General features: G+C 44.0%; 1 protein-coding gene across 1 annotated transcript; it reads left to right on the forward strand.

Moving 5' to 3' along the window:
- Nucleotides 1-349: 349 nt before the first annotated feature.
- LOC542547 (50S ribosomal protein L2, mitochondrial-like) lies at nt 350-2,808 on the forward strand. Its single transcript, NM_001148261.2, has 2 exons — nt 350-569; nt 1,054-2,808. Exon 2 carries the CDS (start codon nt 1,127-1,129, stop codon nt 2,471-2,473), a length of 1,347 nt encoding a protein of 448 aa, NP_001141733.2. The 5' UTR covers nt 350-569; nt 1,054-1,126; the 3' UTR covers nt 2,474-2,808.
- The last annotated feature ends 19,435 nt before the right edge of the window (nt 2,809-22,243 follow it).

Raw genomic sequence — 22,243 nt, forward strand, 5'->3', positions numbered from 1 at the left:
GGAGACGGAGGTGCGCGACTTCATCGGGCGTTGGGCACCGTGCGACGTTGGAGTGCGGGCGGATGGATCGACACACCAGATCGATAAGTGGCAGAACGGTAGAACTAGGGAAGACACATAGTAGAGATAGTTTTAGAATTGCGGGTTGATTCTGAAGAGACGAGGGGTCTTTGAAAAATATTGACACGGAATGACCATTGAAACTGGTGCTTTAAGTATAAAAATAGAGAATAGAGATAGAGAATAGAGATTATCACCACTGCGTGGTAGGCTTTGCTAGATAGTTTATGGGGCCCTACCGGTTCTGGGCCGGAACTGTGTAAATAGGCCTATCACTATCCACTCACCAGCTGCGGCCTAGCTCTCTATCCAAGGCCCAAGCGCATCCCCGGGGGCCCATCGTAGCCGTCCTCGATCTCCCTCGCTCCGCAGCACACCACTCGTAGCCGCCGGCAAGGCGACTGACCTCTTTCCTGCTGCCGAGCGCCATCGTCTCCTCGGACCATCTCACCTCAGAGCTGCTGCGACCGCCGGCCAACCCGTCTAGGTCTTGTCCCTGCCGCTTCCTGGTTAGTTCCTCATCTTCAACCATTCGTGACGTGGGAACTAGTTAGCGAACACATCTGTACCAGGTCTAGATTGTGTAGAAAAAGATCTATTTTCTAGGCAAGGTACGCAACGGATTCTCTAGTTATGGTACTTCATAGTTCGTGGGTTGGGGAATGGGGATCGGCTTGGTTAGGGATTGGCGTGGCTGCGCGGTGGGGATGTGGGATTTGTTTTTTTTTTCCTACGCGGATTTGCTTGTCATGTGCCTGGAAACTGATTGTTTCGTGCTGCTTGATGCTGCTTTTGTGGCTTTGCTCTAATTGTCCGCCACCCAACACACTAGTTGCTTGGGTTTTTCCAGACCGGCCTAGGGCTCCGTAGTCCAGATGTGATCTGTATTGTAGATTTCTGCTGAATTGATGTAGTCATGCCAGATTCCATCCATATTGTAATAGTGCTTTATATGGACCTTAATTATTAGTCTTTGGTATTTGAATGTTGCAGAGCCTAGAACATCTTTGCATTTTGGAGAGTCTCCACTCGGAGCTATTGTACAGTCTCCATCCCTTTCAACGAGATGGCACGTCAGTCTGCTCTCTCGCTTGTGAGGGATCGAGCAAAGACGGGAGCGCTGAAGCGTCTGACTCTGAGTTCATCGAAGACGGCTGGGAGGAACTCGTCTGGGCGCATCACCTCTTTCCACCGTGGTGGAGGGGCCAAGAGGTTGCAGAGGAAGGTCGATGTGAAACGCGACGCCTGTTCCACGGGTATTGTGGAGCGGATCGAGTACGACCCGAATCGCTCCTCGAGCCTTGCTCTTGTGCGATGGGTGCAAGGGGTGCATTTCCGCCGCCCCAAGAGTCCACAAGAACTCAGTGCCATGTCTCAAATCCAACAATCTGCTACAGCTGATGTCTCCGGCCGGTTTTCCCTTGCTGCATTATCTAGTAGAGTGCATAAAGATAAGGAAGCTTCTGCACTGTACTCTGCTCTGGGAAATGGAGATATTTCTGCATCTCTTAAATCTGGTGCGTCATCGAGCTTACCGAGGATAGCTGTAGCTGGTGCCAAGCCCACATTCTTTGCTCAAGCCAAAGCGGATGAAGAAGGAAAACATACATTTTCCTTTACTGAGATTCAGAAATGGGCAACAGATGATGTGCTTTGGGCACAGAGAATGAAGCGTCAAGCTGCACTCTCCTGGCAGAATGAACTGAAGAAGAAACATTTGCTTAAGACACAAGCTAACAGCTTCAGTAGCTTGGCAGCAAAGACTAGTGGTACGAGTAAAGGGCCAAAGGGAAAGGCTGATTGCATACCAGTGTCTTATATATTGGCCAGTCACCAGTGCATGCCAGGTAGTACAGTGATGAACTATAATTCCTCGAAGCCTTCTAAGAGTTCAGCCTCTTCACCATATTCCTTGGAAAATCAGTTCGATATAATTGATCTCAACTCAAAGGTTGGAAATTGTATACCATTAGCCAATGCACGAATTGGAACCTGGGTGCATAATATTGAATGTCGTCCTGGTCAGGGTGGGAAGATGGTTCGAGCAGCTGGTACATATGCTAAGGTAGTCCAGGAGCCAGGCGCCAAGTGTGTCCTGCGCCTTCCCTCAGGTGCTGAGAAGGCTGTTGATTCAAGATGCCATGCTACAATTGGTATAGTCTCCAACCCAAGCCATGGTACACGCAAGCTAAGAAAGGCAGGGCACAGCAGGTGGTTAGGCAGACGCCCTGTTGTCCGTGGTGTTGCTATGAATCCTGTGGATCATCCCCATGGTGGAGGCGAGGGGCGTACTAAAGGAGGCAGGCCTTCAGTTTCTCCCTGGGGAAAGCCCACCAAAGCAGGGTACCGATCACCAAGTGTGGCCAGTCGGAAAGCGTTTGCTGGAACAAAGCTCATACAGTTCAGAAAATAAAGAATATGTGTTTGTGGCAGAGGGAACTGTGATAATCGACTTGATTCTGGTGCAGCAGAAGAAATGGTTGTTATCACTCCAATCGACAACACAGAATAAATGTTTTCACTCCAATGGTTGTTATCGCTACTTTTCCCCTTTTGTCATTCTGCAGAAACTAGCTCTTCATGAAACCTGATTAGTGAATTTCTTCCTGTATTTCTTTTGCTTCTTTAACACTTGGCAAATTTGGCTATGGTTCCACGGCTCTGATTGAGAAGGGATGCTCTTACCTTTTTGGTCAAGGCCTGTCCAAAACTAAGAAACACATGTTGGTAGTATGATTTTTCTCTCTATATTTCGCATGCTGTCTGTTAAGTTATTGTTTACATTTTATTGTGGCTATGAGCGTGATTGGATGCACTTGTAGCTGCCGTGCTGCAATATTGGCGGCTTTGATGCGATTGATGTACACTCTTACCGCGATAGCAATTAGCAGGTGGCAATCCAGGTCCTCCGTATGTAAAATTAGATAACCAGCAAATTGTGCCACAGAAATGCGAACTGAACTATGAATTCTGGTTGTCGTGCCTTTCACCCTTTTCTTCGGTCCTTCATATACATCTGGTTGTCGTGCCTTTCACCCTTTTCTTCGGTCCTTCATATACATATTAGTATAATGCTCATGCGTTGGAACGGTATAATAGTAAGTGTGTGTAATGGGAATGGAGATGCAGGAGTCACTTGTATGCTCAGATGTTCACTGACCTAGGCTATTTGCGCGGCATCTTTGAGGTAGGACAGGAACTTAACGGGACATAATTATATGGATAGACGTTTGGGTTCGAAGTCCGTAAGCTGAACGAATTTGCGAGAGGAGATGGTGTTAGGGTTTGTCGAAGGTAACAGGGACACGAACAGAAGGGGCAGATCGTTGGAGTCGTCCATCTGGACCGCTCTCCGTTGGACCGCGGATTGATTACACAAAAATATGAGGAGTTTTTTTTTCAAAAGTATTGACGTGCTTTAAAGGATTAGACGTACAATTGCTCACGCGCACTGGCCGTACTGACAAGATGGATTGCCGAGCGAACCGAGGGCTGCAACTAGTCGGACTGACAAGTTAGACTCCGATCAACCGTTTGGGGGCTCGACTCCCACATCCAAAGGTAGGCTGGCAGATTGCGTGGCATTGCAAGCCCACCCGAATGCATGATTGACTAGGTAGACACCTAAGGCCATGTTCGTTTGATCCCAGAACCATAGGGATTGAGGGGGATTGAAAGGGATTGGAGAGGATTTTGACTTGTAGGGGATTTAATCCCCCTCAATCCCTATGGATTGGCACAAAACGAACAAGCCCTAAAAGTCTCTTCCGACTCGCTCCATGTGATGCGCAAGTCTCCCTCACGCGCAACGTTATGCGCACAGCACTCTGGAAAAACCATAAAAAAATTGAGAAAAAGAGAGCGTTACTAGAGCTCAACCCGTGGGCCTCATGTTGCTATGTGGTTTATGGCTGAGCTTCTAAGCACCACAATTCATATTTGTTTGTGTTATATGATGGATAGATATTCTAAATATCGTGTTACACAAAGGATATATATTGTAAATATATATACATACTAATAAATTTAAAAAATATATAATCTTGTTGTGTCGGACTAGGCCGGCACTACGAGCCAAGAAGGCGGCTCAGACACGACATGATTCTTGGGTCGGGCCACAACATTGTTAAATGGGTCATACCTGAGATTATAAAAATATATGAATCATGACAAATAAAATTTATACTATTATTATCTTCCATTGCATTATATACCATTATAAGGTTATGTTTGGCATGCTTGAAAATGACTTAATACACTTGTTCCTTACATCTTTGGATGTTAAGTAACCCAAAAGTGATTGAATACGTGATCAATCAAAAGAGTCATCTTTGCATGGGCACAATACCCCAATTTATAAGGGTGATGCGATGTACAACTTCATATAAAATTAGATTTATGCCCTTAAACTCTATATGGATGATCTACAAAATCTATTGGGGCATTGTCTTATTTTCCTCTACAAAACATGTTGGGAAAGTCTCATCAATTCTACTTCTTTCCTATGACATTGAGGGAAGCATTCACTCGTTCTAGAACGCTTCGCCCAAGCCCTGGTGACGAAGTTGTTACTTCCTCAGCCACAAAGTTGATAATTTATTTAGGTCACTGAGATCTCTTAGGCGACACTTACACAATTAATCCTAAAATGAACGTGGAAATGAATAAAACTCATTAATTTGAGGATCTTTGCCAGAGGCACTCCCCTAATAGTAGCCTCTTTTGGGATTAGTTTGTTTTCTATAACAGGCTTAGACCACACATTAAACGAAGGATATCTCATGCTGAAGGTCCAAAAAACACCTTCCTTGAGCACATTATTGAAAACGGATATTCCCAAATACGCGCTTTCAAACATGAATAGCTGTCACACTCGATTTTAGAAGGCAATTCGAATACAAACCATGTACATGCCAGGATCAGAACACGTACACAGCGATTACATAAATGATTTATTATTACAAAGTGCTCGAATAACATAATAACATAAAGATTGGTTAAACTTATTATAGATCGATGTTGACATCCACATAGTCAAAGACTTTACATAGATCAAAGTGCTTAAATGGAAACATAGCTACTAAAGTGGCCTTTCACATGCAGCTGACTAGGGGATAATGCTAGTCTAATCCTCAAACTCGTCTAAGTCCTAGAACTCCTAGAGATCCGCCTCGACGCCTTCTTGTTCGCATGAGCAGTGGTTGCATCGAGAGCAACCTAGTGTTTATGTGAAATCTAAGGTGAGTACACATCAACGTACTCAACAAATGCCCATTTGGCTGAGTTGGACTAGCTTTATGTGGAGTTAGACTATTAGCAGGTTGCTTTTACTTCGTCAAGTATTTTATCATTAATATAAGCCAGATTTTAACATTAATCCCAAATTTACCAACCGATGAGATATGTCCTTAGAGAGGAATCATCAGTACTTGTATTCATAATCACCATAACTAAAACCATAATTACATCTCTAATCATTGTATCTCTAATCAATGGAGCTCCCAAGGCCGCTTGTAACCATGAGCACGACTGATATACCAGTTTCTTAACCCTCTGCGGAGGTTGCAAACTTTACCCATGGACTGTGATCCCCTTTCTTGTCTGGATTGCAAGGCCCAAATTCACTTCTAAGGTGAATGGCTAGGGATTCACTATGTAGCCTTTACAAAGATTCCCCAAAGGTATTGCCACCTGTTAGGTTTCTCTAGTTGATTAAACATAATACCTCTCTCAAGTGGGTAACCAACAAAAGCAAACGAAAGAACTCATGCACCTAGCCTTAGTAGAGCAAGCACTATTTCCTAGACCTCATTGACAGCACGTAGGCGAAGAAAATTACACCTCAGGTTCCTCTAACTAATTAGCTAAGGTCGTCCCATACCACCCTCATGGCTGCACTATTTTCCCGGGTGGTCTTCCAACAAACCGGTCCTTATGGAGAAGTACTCGAGATAAAGCCTGAGTCTCCTTGATACCACAAATTCATATACAAAACTCCAGAAACATTTTATCATAAATGTATCTCATTATGTTCATTGATAAAATTCAAGCGCTAGAATTTAAGCTAATCATCAAAGCCCAAACCCATGGATAAACAAGGACATGTTAAATAGAAAGCTAGTCATCCTTAGGTTAATCTTGTTCCGCAGGAATGTGAATTCATATTTGAATAGGACATAAGTAGGTCAGAAGACACGTGCGTTCACCAAACGAGTGTTCAGGTCCTCCTGCAGCTTCTTCGGGCTCCGCCAATGGATCGTTATCTATGCGATTGCAAACATACTAGGAATAGAAAAGAACAATACACCATACAAGGGTAAAAGATCATTACAACATCCGTCACGACATATAGCTCACTTCTACGGTCATTGAAGAAAAGAAACGCGGAAATCAGAGCTATAGTTGAAAATATATAATTTTCGAAAGATTTACGTGATTAAACGTGTAAAGCCACATCTCTGAGTTGATTTTAATTAATATAAACCATTTCTGGAAAATATTTCATAGCACTATCTAATTTAGATTTAATCCAAATTATAACTTAATTAGAAATCATATTTTAAAACTAGACAAATTATATTTATAAACCATTATACATAATTCATAACATCTAATATAATTAATTTTAAAAAGACGCAATATGTGGGAATCACTAAATGATATCGTGATTATACTAAGTACTCATTAGAAACACTTGAGCTAACATTAATCCCATTTACATGTATTTATAAAGCATAAATTAAAACTACACATTAGATTTAATTAGAAAGTTATTTTAATAACCAACGGATAAACAAATAAATAAGTAATTAAATAAAATATGTGTCGCGAAAAAATAATGTAACTAATACGTTGGGGACTTATAAAATTAACACAACTAAAACGGGCCGAAATGGGTTTAAACGTGGAAGATATGGATATTTAAAAATTGCATGAGTCCACGTAATTAATTATAGATTCCGAGGTATAGTAAACAAAAATACTAAGATTCATAAAATATGGCGCTTAATACATGTTTCTTCAGGTGTATTTTTGCAATAGGCTTTCTTCTTCCTTCCCACCGTAACTGCATGCATAGGAACAGGCAACGCCATGGCGAGCACTCGCGGGAGGGGGGGCGGAGCTCGCACAGTGAGTGCCTCAGTCGGCTACCACACTCGGCATGCGTGCTGGACGGCCCACTGCCACGCGGCCTAGGTACCGTACGCACGAGGGGACACCACTTAGGCCCTGTTTGTTTCAACGTTTTTAGCTTTTGGCCACCAAAAGCTGCTGCGGACTGCCAAACGCTCAGCTTTTCAATCAGCTTTCTAGAATCCATCACTTTCTAGATTCTGAACCCTATGGACACCTTCATCTTCTTTCGCATGTAATTCTCACGATACTCAGATTCTCTCTATAGCCATATTCTTCCCACATACAAATTCTTAGAAAAGCTGGTCAAAAAAAAGCTGAACCAAACAATCCCTTAGTCTGCTGAGGGGGCTTCGGTGCTGAGTCAGGTCAGCTAGGAAGGGCTAGGGCTCCATGCTCGTTGGCAGGTGGCTCAACCATGTGTGGCCGACCTGCAGTGAGCGACTGGCTAGGGGGAGAGGGCTAGGCGGGCTGGGGTGTCACACCCGGGTATTAGGGGTCCAAAACCTGGGCGCGAAATAATCACCAAGTGTGATGAGACTAAGTCTCACACATATGATGACTCATGGTACAGAAACAAATGTCACATCTTTAATATATAATAGGAGTTTTGTACAAAATAACTAAATAATTACGTCATATGCAGACAACGATCCAACAACCATAAATTTGACTGTGAGATGACATCCTAGACCACTCACAAACTCATCACAACATCCTTTATGCGCCTCGTATAGTGGTACTGTCCTTGACCTAGGGGATGTGAGTACAACAAGAGTGAGCTCACATATGTTCATCGCTCAACAAGTTGTGGGGAATAATGTGCATGAACTCACCAAAGGTGGGAGCTCATGTGAAGTGTAAGGCTTACCAAAGGAAATGGTTATAGCTGAGCATTGCTTTTAAAGTTGGTCAAAATTTTATTAGCAGTTACTAAGTATAAGTAGATACCAACCCAAATAAGTAAGAGAACAAATTAATAACAACACCCACAATACAATGCATATGACAAATTAAGTTTAGTTCCATAAATTAATCATGCGAGAGTCATGAGCTGCTCATGACCTCGAGGACGACTGATATACCAGTTTTACACTCTTCAGAGGTTGCGCTCTTTACCCACAATTCGTGTATCCCATCTAGCTAGGGTTAGCTAGACCCTTAGACACTTCCGAGGTGAATGGCTAGGGATCCACTATGAGGCCTTTACAAAGTTTCACTAGCTTCAAAAAATCCACTATAGTTTCTAGGGAGCGCAGTATAGGAATCCCCCGTCCGAAAAGCCATCGCAACATGATTGACTCGAGAACCTCCCTATACAGACAACTCCCCTACTACCCTTGCCCCTTTCGGGTAAGGTAGTCCTCCACTAGCATTCCTAATTAGTCAGCCAAGGGCGTCCCATTCCACCCTCGTGGTAGCACGGATATCTCAAGTTAAGCTCCATGTTCCAATTAACACAATGGTCTTGTCATGAACAATAATTAAACAACAGTATAACTAGAATATAATCATAATGTAATATTAATCCCAAAACCAGGTAGAGCAATAGCAAAACTATCCAAAAGTTCAGTGGTAAATAAGGTGTGGGATAAACAAGTCTAGGGAAACCTATTAGGTCCCATCAGATTAACCTGAGCATGTCACAGTGATTAACAGGAACATTATTGGATAAATAAACTGATCAAGGACACAACTTGCCTTAGACTCGAGATTCCAGGTACCAAGTTGGTCTTCAAGTGACTTGTAACCTCACCGCTATTCGTAGCAATACTTACAAATAGACAAGGATCACATAAAAATAACAGTACACCAAACATGAGAATAAACAATGTAAAATATTCTACGCGATGCTACGAGATCATGGGTTTGAGAATTACTAGATTCGAAATTAGTGGTTCTACATGAAAGCAGATGAGAAAAAGAGGGAGAAGATAATGAGCATGGTTATGAGTCCATTAGAGTTAAACTTCGGCATGACTCGACCTTTGTGCAATATGCAATTGGGGTTACCCTATCAGCTGGCTGAAGTAGAATTTAGAGTGGTAGCCGAGCACATCAGTAATAGAGACTTAGTGCAAGAGTATTTGTCAAATAGAACATGTTCGACTTCTAGTGGTTGGGGAATGCCGAAGAGAAAGGAAATGGGAAAGAAGCACGAACTTGTACGGCTCCCTTACCGCTTCAAGTTTGAGAAACAATTCAAAAAGCCTTGCAAAGAATGGCTAGATATGATTGAGACCATGTGCATGAAATACTTGGTAATTATACGAAGAAAGAAGATCAATTGATGACTGCAACCTTTGGTACCCGGCCGAAACGAAGATTGAACCGGGTAATGGACGCCTTGAACTTCGAATACCCCGACTATGAAAAACTTGACAAAGGGGCAAAGGGGTGAAAAGGAAGCGGGTTGTCAGCATCCTGAATAGGCAGGCTGCTCGGCTAATAAAAGAAGATGATTTTTTTTGAAGAAAGCGAAAATAGCTGCTGAGCCGAAGGCGACACCTTCTAAAAAACGAAAGCTCGATACAACTTCTTCTGCTGAGCCGAAGGTGGGTGAGATAGACGAAGCTCCTTCAACACCCTCTGCTGCCGAAATAGCAGAAATTATAAAGGTAATGCTGATTCCCTGCCCATCAAGCTGCTAAGTCCTCTGGGACCGAAACTGATGAAATTTTTACAGAAGAAAGATCAACCTTCGGCTGCAAAGGAGAAGGCTGAAGGTCAAAAGAAACGAAGAATAGTCAACGTGATGCAAACCATTGAGCGAACACTGCCTTCAGCCTCGACGCCCAAAATGGTGAATGCTACAAGTGTCGAAGCCGAAGCTGCAAAACTTGCAACCACAATGTCAGGAATTGACAAGCTCATATCAGATATGGTTGCAAAAGAGACAGTTGTGGCTGTAGAGGAAAGCATGGCCGCAATGCCTGACAAAGGGAAAAAAGTTGTTGATACTTCTTTGGGAGAAAAAGGTTTTGACCTTTGGCACCTAGGTGGTCAGGAATTGTCCGAGGCAGATAAGGAGGAGCTGAAAGAATATGGAATATCTTGCAGCTATCAGCCGAGATCTATGCTCTTCGGTGGGGTTGACGAAGAAATTTTGGGATGTATTCACGACCGTGTTAGGGCGAAAATAATTGGCACTCTATCTAATAGTGTTGGTTTCCCGAAGCTGGAGTCTGACATTAGTGGTTACCGACGGCAACACATTGTCGACAGCCTATTTTACTCCAATTTCAAGGTGAAATCTATGTCTAGATTCTTGTTATCTTTGTGATGGATTAAAATATTCTAACCTTAACTTGTTTTCACAGAGCATGCTGCTTAGTAAGGCGCTAAGAATGCAGCAGGATTTTGAAGATAAGAAGAATGAAATAATAATTGAAGGCTTGGAGAACAAGATTAAAGATTTTGAAGCTTCTCTCGAAAAGAAAGATTTCCTGCTACAAGCAGCCGAAGGTTCCCTTGCGGAAGCACAAGCTGAAAATGCTAAATTAAGCAAGGAACTTCTCAATGCTCGAACAACTTTAAAGGAAAAATCAGAGCGCTTCGAACAAGAAAGAAAAGAACTGCAAGCAAAATCCGAAGTCGAAGCTGAGAAGAGTACGAAGCTGCAAGAAACACTGAAATACCTTTTGAATAAGTGCTCGGATTTCGCCACCCGCTGCGCACATCGATTAAAAGGAATATTCAACTCGGTTGGGGCTAGCTCTAAGGAAATTGCCCCTTCGACTGAAGATACCCCGAAAGCCTTCGAGCATATTGAAAATGAAGTTGATGCGCTCGATGAAGTTATAACTGGGCACAGGGATTTCTGTGCTCTGTTAGCTTCTCGTGTCATGGCTGCTACATTTTTAAAGGCTGGATGCACGCATGCTAAAGTAGTGAACAAGCCAAACTTCAGCTTGTCACCATCCGACTTAGTCAATATTCCTGGTGAGGTCTGAAGCATTAGAAATAGATTTATCACTCAAATTTGGGCTAAAGGAGGGCGGGAGCTTGCTGGAGACGAAGCTCGGAAATTGCTTAACTCGGTATGAAACTTGTACCTATCTTTTACCTTGAGTTTTCTTTATTACACATGCATTTACCTTATACCTTCATCTGTCTACAAGATGGTGGCGCCAAAGATCAATAAGCCAAAGTGTGTTCTGAAGGTTGCTGGGCTGAAGCTTCTTTTTGTGACTTCTTGTACAAAGCTTAGGATCTCTTTGCATTATTTTGCAAAAGATTGTAATTGAGAGCTGAACACAACATTATACATATTTTTCCATACCTTGTAATATAATTTTACCTTTTCGTCCATGTATAAATTGCTTTGTTGTGGACGAAACCCACAGTTACAGCTTTTGAGCCGAAGGCGGAAAACACCTTCCCTTTTTTTCGTGCACATCGAAGCAATTTTCATTGTATAAAGTGCCTTTGTATTCGTCTTGTCTGAGACGAAGCTTCTTCGTATTCAACGAAGCATTTTGTCACCAAAGTCGGGCAACTCTTTCTTTCATATTATCGTCCATGCTTCATGTCATGATAATGATGATCCTACAAATGTCTAATGAATGTTTGTATGAATGCAAAGAATGATGCGATGAAATATGCAAATGTATGACCCGAACACACACGAAACCACACCCAGACTCTGCATCCCCTTAGGAATGACTTTTGAGTCTCTTCACCTTCTATTTCTGTGGCATTTAAGCTCTGCATTCCCTTAAGAACGACTTTTGAGCTTCTTCACCTTCTATTTCGGTGGTATTTTGGCTCTGCATTCCCTTAGGAATGACTTTTGAGCTTCGGAACTTACTTTGCGCTCCCTTAGGAACGACTTTTGTAGCTTCGTCACCTTCGGAGTGATTACAGCTCTACATCCCCTTAGGGACGACTTTTGAGCTTTTCCCTGTTCTTTTTGCACTCGATGATGCAGATTCTGATATTACATGTTACATGTTTTAGGAGGAATTTAGCCCTTGTATTGCATAGGGCTAAACAAAAAAAATGAAAATTACAAACTATGGCCCCATTAAAAACCTTTCTCCCCTCCTGAAAGGAAAAGGGTGCCATAGGAAAAAAAAGATTACATCAGTTACACATAATATCGCTGAAGCTCATCCGCATTCCAAGACCTGGGTATGTTGTTTCCGTACATATCCTTCAGTCTGTAAGAACCGGGTCTTGACGAAGACACTACCAGAAAAGGACCTTCCCACTTCAGCTGCAGCTTCCCCACTGTTTCTGGGTTGGCTATCCTTCGAAGCACCAAATGGCATGGTTTGATATTTTTCAATCGAACTTTTCTATCGCCCCATTTTATTGTTTCAGCCTAGTACTTATTGATGTACTCTATGGCATGAATCTGGTCCCTTCTATGGTGTCTTTTGTTATTTGGCAATCAGCTTCGTCCTCCATTGAAGCTTTGGTTCTTATTGATCCTATTCTAGCTTCTTTCGGTGTTATTGCTTCATCACCGAACAAGAGCTTGAATTGAGTAAAACATGTTGACCTTGAGACAACAGTGTTGTGGTTCCATACCACCTTTATTAATTCATCTGCCACTTTCCTCTGGGCTGATTGGAGATTGACTTCATTGTTCCTGTTATTATGATTCCATTTGCTCTTTCTACTAATCCATTTGATTCCGGATGCCTTACTGACATGAAGTGTATTTTTGTACCAATCTGGTCACAAAAGGTCCTGAACGTTTCAGCATCAAATTGAGTTTCGTTATCAACTGTAATAGCCTTCGGCACACCGGAGCGACAAACAATGTTTTGCCAGAAAAACTTCTGGACTGTGGCCGAAGTTATTGTAGCTAGGGGTTTAGCTTCGATCCACTTTGAGAAATATTCCACTGCTACTACAACATATTTCAAGTTTCCTTGTGCGGGTGGAAGTGGTCCTAACAAATCTAGGCCCCATCTCTGTAATGGCCAAGTGGGTTGAATCAGTTGTGTCAGAGACAAAGGTTGTTTCTGGTCTCTGGCACACTTCTGACAGTTTTCACATTTCTGGACCAAGTCCGCTGTATCCGAAGCTGCCTTCGGCCAATAAAAGCCTTGTCTAAAAACCTTTCCCGGTAAAGGCCTGGATTCAATGTGGGCTCCACACAGTCCTGCATGTATTTCCTTCATTAATTCCTGTCCTTCATTCCTGGATAGGCATTTGATCAATGAGGAACAAACTCCATGCTTGTATAACTCCCCTTCAATTATTACATAAGGTCTTGTTCTTGCTTCCATTTTCTTGTTATAAGCTTCGTTGTCTGAGAGACAGTTGCCTTGAAAGAAGGATATTATTTCGGTCCTCTAGTCTTCACTATGTACAAGTGAGATTGTGAGCACTGCTCTTTCCATGAGCTCGATTGAGGGTGCTTTTATTGTTTCAAAAAATACTTCCAAAGGTAAAGGAAGCCCCTGTGCCGCTGACTTAGCTAATAAATCTGCATGCTCATTCTCTCCCCTTGGGATATTTTTTACAGAAAAACCCTCGAAAGAAGCTTCCAATCTTCGGACTGCATCTAAATACTTTTCAAGCTTCGAATCTCTTGCCTTGCTGCTCTTATCCACATGGACCGAAATAACTTGCAAATCAGTTTTAAGGATTGCCCTTCTTATTCCCATTGCCTTTAGTTTCCGAAGCCCTAAAAGAAGAGCTTCGTACTCGGCAATGTTATTTGTACAGCTGAAGTCTAACTTTATTGCATAACATGTTCTGACTCTAGAGGGTGCAACTAGGACAGCAACTGCTCCTGCACCGAAGGTTCCCCAAGATCCATCGCAAAACACCATCCAAGCTTCGTGTAACACCCCGTCCAATCCCTGGACCGGCGGTACTTACTCCTGGCAGCTCTCTAGGATCATATATTGTCCCCACAGACCAACACGAGTCTTTTGTGCGCACTTTGTCCTCACTCATGCGCACCCGAGAAAACTTCCCGGTCGGTCACCCATCCCAAATTGCTCCAAGCCAAGCACGCTTAACTTGGAGGTTCTTTCGAGATAGGCTTCCGAAAAAGAAGATGCACCTTGTTGGTATGATTACACTATTAATTCTATTAAGCCTTGGGCCAGGACATCCCATCCCAGAGGCCAGGATATCACAATCCACCCCCCTTAGAAGACCGACGTCCTCGTCGGTCAACCCCAATCCAGGAACCTCCCCTCTTGGCCACGTCTGTATGTCTAGTGTCGTCATATGCCATGCCATGTGACCACTCCGGGCCCACATGCGCCATGCGCCATATACCCGAACCCCCTAGCCCACACACGCCCGTGAAACCGCGAGGGTCGACTCTGATACCACTTGTAACACCCCGTCCAATCCCTGGACCGGCGGTACTTACTCCTGGCAGCTCTCTAGGATCATATATTGTCCCCACAGACCAACACGAGTCTTTTGTGCGCACTTTGTCCTCACTCATGCGCACCCGAGAAAACTTCCCGGTCGGTCACCCATCCCAAATTGCTCCAAGGCAAGCACGCTTAACTTGGAGGTTCTTTCGAGATAGGCTTCCGAAAAAGAAGATGCACCTTGTTGGTATGATTACACTATTAATTCTATTAAGCCTTGGGCCAGGACATCCCATCCCAGAGGCCAGGATATCACACTTCGACATCTTTGTTGCTTCTTTACCCTGAGCCCCTGGCATCCAATCAGCAATGAAGTCTGTTAAAGCCTGAGATTGAATTGAAGATCTGTGCACGTAATCAATGGTGAATTCGTTAAGTTCCGCGGCCCATTTTCCGATCCTTCCTGTAGCTTCTCTGTTCCTCATTATGTGCTTCAGGGGTTGTGATGAAGGCACTATTATGTGATATGCTTGAAAGTAATGTCGAAGCTTCCTGGAGGCCATCAATACAACATGTAGTACCTTCTCCAACTTCGTGTAATTTTTCTTTGAAGGGCTGAGTACTTCAGAGATGAAGTATACTGGTGCTTGCTTTTTTACCTACCCCTCTTGTTTTTCTTGTACAAGTGCTGCACTAACCGCAGCATGGGAAGCAGCCACATATAGAAGTAACGGAGCTCCTGATGAAGGTGGAGTTAGAGTTGTCAGATCTACCAAATACTGCTTTAGCTCTTCGAAGGCTTTCTGTTGAGCCTGTCCCCATTAGAAGTTTTCTGTTGATTTTAGTATTTCAAAGAAAGGTAAATTCCTCTCTGCTGATCTTGAAATGAATCTAGTCAACGATGCCAGCCTTCCTTCCAACTATTGAGCCCCCTTCTTTGAATTTGGTGGCTCCATCCGAAGGATAGCTTCGATTTTGATTGGATTAGCTTCGATGCCTTTTGTTGATATCAGGCAACCAATAAACTTGCCCTTCTTCACTCTGAAGACACATTTTTCTGGATTTAACTTGAGACCAGCTTGTCTAAAATTGGCAAACGTCTCTTGCAAATCGGCAACATGATTTTCTTGCTTTGTGCTTTTTTACTATGATGTCATCGACATAAGTCAGCACATTCCTACCAATTTGAGAGTGAAGAACCTTGGCAGTCATTTTGCTGAAGCTTCCTCAAGCATTCTTGAGCCCCTCAGGCATCCAAAGGTAACAATAGGTACCACTAGGAGTTATGAAGCTTGTCTTTGGCTCATCCTCCTTCTTCATCCAAATTTGATGATAACCCGAGTAGCAGTCCAGTAGACTCATGAGTTCTGAAGAAGCTGTTGCATCTACAAGGGAATCTATTCTTGGTAGTGGGAATTCATCCTTCGGACATGCCTTGTTGATATCTGTGAAATCAATGCACATTCTGTGGCGGAACCGCCCGAATTATTCCAACTTAAGTGCCTAAGTCTCACCTTAACAGCTAGACCACACTTAAATGGGAATAAAACGTCAGTCCCTCGGATCTAGTCCGACGAGGCCACTAACAGGATCAAGTACCACGCACTCACTCGATGGTGAGGCACAGAGCAAATACAATAAAACATAAAACCATACATTAAGGAGTATTAAATTTATTACAACATCATCGGAGTGTTAGCAAAAGCAGTGATCATTGTTCGGAATGCAGCGGAATAAAACTAACGGAAAAATAAACGGAGAGATGGTTAAGCCTGTCCCATCACTCCTCATGCTCCTCCTCTGCTGAGGTAGGGTCCCACTTGACTGTCCAACCCGGTGGCAAGATGGACGGCCAAGTCACTCCAGCAACCATGTCCTCCAGAGAACCTGTAAAATTATGCCACAAGCAAGGCTGAGTATACTAATACTCAGCTAGACTTACCCGGTGTGAGGAGTCTACTCCTCTACCTCTAGACATGCAGCTGTTTGGCTGAGGGGTTTGGTTTGCCAAAAATCACTAGGTGAGTCTAAAATCAAGTTTAGCTTTTCAAGTTTTAGTGTGACTCTCTTAAGACTAACTGTGAAGCTATCTAACAATACATGGTATCAAACATTTTATCAACCAACATCTTTTGCCAATCAACATATTTCCACTTGTTACTCAATGCAGTATAATGGATCAAGCAGTCTCATTAGCTGCGAGAAGCAGACGATTTGAATCGAGTTTTTATCCTTGCAAGGTAAACCTAAACACACGACGTGGCGAGGCATTCCGTCCCCACACACATCAACCGTCCCCATCGATTCCCTGGAAACAGATCAGGGCTCACCGCCTTGGCGTACAATGCCTCACTGACCCCGACTGCCGTCGTGCAGTGACCGCACTTATACCCACCATAACCGGAATGGGAGACCACGTCTCAGGTCGTGTGAGGGGTAAAGTCTGCGGGCAGGTTCACTCAGGTACTAGGCTTACCGATTTACCATATTTCTCGGCATGTGTTTAGTACGTTAATCCTTTTTCCAATTTCCGTCTCATAGACAACGCATCCCCATGGATCCGTGTCCACAGACCATCACCATTCTGATATAAAAATGGACACAAGCAATTCCTGACCTTGCGCGAGTGCTAGAAAGATCACTCGACTTCTACCGAGATCCCTAATTAGCAAAGCAACTACTCGAACTAGCATACTAGTATCCATCTCAAAAGGATTCCTGAGTTCATGCAACTAGGGTTTCAATCAACTCCTACACTTAAGTGCACATTACAAACCTACAAACATTAAGTGTAATAAAATAGCATAATAAACGGTTATGCATAAAACTGGGGCTTGCCTTCCAAAGCTGGGGCAGGCAGATCCTCGACGGCAGGCTCTGGTGCTGGCTCCTGGACTACCTCCTGAGCAACTCCTTGCTCCGGAACGAGGATGTACTCCCCATCAGCGAGATTACAGTCTATCGAATGCAATGAACAAGATAGATGCATATTAATGACATGGTAATTTGTAAAGGCTATGCACAGTAAAATAGTACTAAGTTTAATGGGACTCTATGGTTTCTTTTGGGTATACTTAAGGGTTTGTACTTTCATCTTTGAGATTTTTGAATGAAATTACACTCTTTAATTATATTTTTTTATGTTCCCTGAGTTCCTTGGAAGGTTTTGGTTGTACATTATCTATTTCTTCCAAAATTCCCTTTTTCTTCCTATTGTGCTTCTTATTAAGCATTTTTGAACTATCATGGTCAGTTAACATTTTCCAAAAATGTTATAAAAATTACAGTGGGTAAGCCATTACCTCTGTGGGTTATTCTAGAAGTTTGAGGTTGAAATTAATTCAGATACTATAGAGGGCGGTAGTCCACACACAACCTCAGACTCTCATCTTTCTTCTTCACAAACAAGGCTGGACATCCCCATGGTGAAGTACTTGGGCGAATGAATCCCTTGTCCAGTAGTTCTTGTAACTGCTTTTTCAATGCTGCCAATTCTGCTGGAGGCATCCTATAAGGTCTCTTGGATAAAGGGGCAGTTCCAGGTTGCAACTCAATTGCAAACTCTATGTCTCTGTCGGGTGGCATCCCTGGTAATTCATCCGGAAAAACATCTGGGTATTCATAGACCACTGGGATTCTTTCAACGGGTGACCCTATGAGGGTGAAGGCATAGGAACGGGTACAACCATGGTTAGGCAAATATAATGTAGTCTCACCACAAGTAGGGGAGTGTATCTCAATGGCCCTTGCTGCAATATCAATTACTGCCTGATGCCTTGATAACCAGTCAGTTCCTAATATGATATCCACACTATCCAATCCCAAAATGAGGAGGGTGGTTTTAATTATCAGACTACCAAACTTTATAGGCACATGCCTGTTGATTTGATAGGTGGCAACCCTGCCTCCTGGTGTTGAGATTGTAATACCCCCATTGGTGTGATGGAAAGGTAACTGGCATTTGGCACTAAATTTTGCACTGATAAAACTGTGTGATGCACCAGAATAAAAAATAATGATTGCAAGATAATTCAAAACGGAAAAGATACTAGTCATGACGGGTGCTCCCTCTGGAATGTCAGCCATGGTGGTGAAGTTCAGCCTACCTTGTCTCACTTGCACCTTCTGCCTCTTGCCTTGATTCTGATTGGAATTTTGTCCCTGCCTCTGCTGGTTCTTGGGGCAATTCTTGGCATAGTGTCCAGTGCTACCATAGGTGAAACATCTGTTGTCATTGGCCTGATGGTACTGCTGTTGTGGTGGTTGTTATTCCTCTGAACTGGAGGTTGAGAGCGGTTGGGTGCCTGCTGCTGCTGTTGTGGTCGGATCACCCACTGTCCTTGCTGCTGCTGTGGCCCCCTATTCCGAGTGTTAGACACAATCTTGAAGCGCTGAGGCTGAGCTGAAGGTCCTGCCATAGGGGTCTTCCTCTTCTTTTCTGCCTGACGGGCAGTGATGCAGTCCTCCTGGGAAATGGCTATGTTGACTAACTCATTGTAGCTATTGGCCCTGACTATGTTGAGACGGTCACAGAGCTTAGTACTGAGGCCCCTTTTGAACCTGTCCATCTTCTTCTCATTAGTATCTGCATGATACCCTGCATACTGACACAGGTCATTGAAGGCCTGAGCGTACTGCAACACAGTACGATTCCCCTGAGTGAGTGCCAGAAACTCATTAAGTTTGCGGTCCATAATGCCTGCCGGTATGTGATGCCCTCTGAATGCTCCCTTGAACTCTCTCCATTCCACCACGTGGTCAACTGGCTGCATAGCGAGGAAGTGATCCCACCATGTCCGCGCGGGTCCGCGAACTGCTGGGTGGCGAACCGGACCTTAGCCATATCTGAACAAACTCCATTTAGTAGTGGGAATTTGGATTCCACTACCCTGAGCCATACACCAGCATCAAGTGGTGGATCCTCTGCCCGAGTGAACAACGACGACTGCGTGCTGAGGAACTCCTGATAAGTGGCAGCTGCTGGGGGACGCTGATGGTGATCACCACCACCATAATGCTGAGGTGGCGGCTGATGCTGAGCCAACTGTCGCAGAATCTCATTCTGTTGGGCCATCAGTTCTTGCATGGTAGGAGGCGGTGGCGGTGGTGGAGGAATGCGCTCATTCTGTCCACGGCGCGCTCTTCCTGCCATCTGAAAATTTAGGAGGCTCTTAATATCACATTTTTGATATCAGGGTTCATACATGGTAAAACATTTGAAAAGACAAGGTTTGCAGAATGCCGACATTTTCCTTGCATTTTCCATAAAAGAGACGACATGATATAAACTTCCTTCATAAACGAAGGTTGACATCATCCACCATCCATAATTCCAAAAGAGTTTGTTACGATTACATCAGTGATCAAAAGACTCAACTCTGTCTAGCCTAGTACCCCAAGGGTGCAAAAGCTAAGCTAGCTTTGAGGAGTTCTACTGCCACACACTTCTAACCCTATCCCTGCAACCTAGTGAGCAAACGAGGCAACGCTTGACTCAGGTGAAGATGGTCTCCCTGAGCCAGCAGTGTCCAGGCTGGATGCAGGCTCCGGCTCCACTCCTCCCTCGATGTCAACATCCTCGTCGGCCTACATGTCCTGAATCTCCTGATGGTGCATATCCAAGTGCTGGTTAGCCTCCTCGAGTTGTTGTTGAGTGTTTATCAGCTGATCCTCGAAAACCTCAATGGTGTTCTCCCTGGCTCCCACTAGCTCCTCAAGCTCCTGGATCTGGTTGGCCATCTGTTCCACCTGCAGGTCCTTTTCCACCATCTCAGTGGACAGATCTACCACAAGTTCCTCTCTGTTATCTAGGGTGATCTTGGTAGCCTCCACCAAGGCCATTAGCTGAGACATTGCCTCTCCTCGCACCGCTTGCAGGCGGTACAGGGCATTCATGCATCGCACCGTCAAGTGAGCAGTCTGCCCTCGGTAAAAAGCCCACACATCCTTGGCATGCTCCACTCGATCTTTCCACATCGGGTCATCCTCCTTTTCAGCGGGGAACAACCCAATGGGATGAGTAGACAGCTCCAAGGGGTGAAAGCCACAAAAGGTCGTCAGCCCGTGGAGAGCAATGGCCTCGATAGTGTCTTCAGCCCGGTATCCGAAAGACTCGGAGTCCAATGAACGTCAACCCGGCTGCAAGGGATGAGGCTCCAAGGTCATCCTCACCCTACATCGGGGTACCCGGTGCTCCTCGAACAGCTGCACCGCGTACTAGGGAGGCGTCGTATAACCGGCTCCCTGAAGTACCTCCCACAAGATGCGGGGAAAACCCTCTCGTGCAAGTCCATCCGTGTGGGAATGTGTGTTCCCTCCTTCCAAGGAATCGTGAGAAGTCATCTATGTAAGGGTAAGCGTAAGCGAAAAAGAAAAAGAATTACCAAAAAAATAAAGTGAATTCAGTGCTTGGCTTTTCTACGGTCGCGTTGAGGTCTTGAAGTGTACTTAATCCTTTATTATCATGCCTCATAACTTTTAAAGTTCTTAACCAATTACAAAGTAGTTTGAATAAATTATGCATGCACGCTCGTCCTAAACGACCTCACATCAACTTAGAGGGAATAGGGAAAATCCCCATCCCTTACAGTAGCCGGTAGGGCTCACTCAATTAGCCACCTAGCTACCCTTCTATTTCCTAAGGCTTCACGTCCTAGGTCTATCCTTATCGTCCTGACGATCTATCCAACATTGGTTTCTAAGCAAGTTTTACTTTTCAAAAAGGATGGTAATTATAGTTTACAGATTCCTCTATGGTGGTACGAGCTCCAATACCAGCTATGGCGGAACCGCCCGAATTATTCCAACTTAAGTGCCTAAGTCCCACCTTAACGGCTAGACCACACTTAAATGGGAATAAAACGTCAGTCCCTCAGATCTAGTCCGACGAGGCCACTAACAGGATCAAGTACCACACACTCACTCGATGGTGAGGCACAGAGCAAATACAATAAAACATAAAACCATACATTAAGGAGTATTAAATTTATTACAACATCATCGGAGTGTTAGCAAAAGCAGTTATCATAGTTCGGAATGCAGCGGAATAAAACTAATGGAAAAATAAACGGAGAGATGGGGAAGCCTGTCCCGTCACTCCTCATGCTCCTCCTCTGCCGAGGTAGGGTCCCAATTGACTGTCCAACCCGGTGGCAACATGGACAACCAAGTCACTCCAGCAACCATGTCCTCCAGAGAACCTGTAAAATTATGCCACAAGCAAGGCTGAGTATACTAATACTCAGCTAGACTTACCCGGTGTGAGGAGTCTACTCCTCTACCTCTAGACATGCAGCTGTTTGGCTGAGGGGTTTGGTTTGCCAAAAAGCACTAGCTGAGTCTAAAATCAAGTTTAGCTTTTCAAGTTTTAATGTGACTCTCTTAAGACTAACTGTGAAGCTATCTAATCATACATGGTATCAAACATTTTATCAACCAACATCTTTTGCCAATCAACATATTTCCACTTGTTACTCAATGCAGTACAATGGATCAAGCAGTCTCATTAGCTGCGAGAAGCAGACGATTCCAATTGAGTTTTTATCCTTGCAAGGTAAACCTAAACACACGACGTGGCGAGGCACTCCGTCCCCACACACATCAACCGTCCCCATCGATTCCCTGGCAATAGATCAGGGCTCACCGCCTTAGCGTACAATGCCTCACTGACCCTGACTGCCGTCATGCAGTGACCCCACTTGTACCCACCATAACCGGAATGGGAGACCACGTCTCAGGTCACGTGATGGGTAAAGTCT

This window comes from Zea mays, chromosome 4 (genome assembly GCF_902167145.1).
Source record: "Zea mays cultivar B73 chromosome 4, Zm-B73-REFERENCE-NAM-5.0, whole genome shotgun sequence".
Classification (NCBI taxonomy): Eukaryota; Viridiplantae; Streptophyta; class Magnoliopsida; order Poales; family Poaceae; genus Zea; species Zea mays.

Coding starts and splice junctions, on each gene's coding strand:
- LOC542547 (NM_001148261.2), top strand. CDS start 1,127: ATGGCACGTCAGTCTGCTCTCTCGCTTGTGAGGGATCGAGCAAAGACG.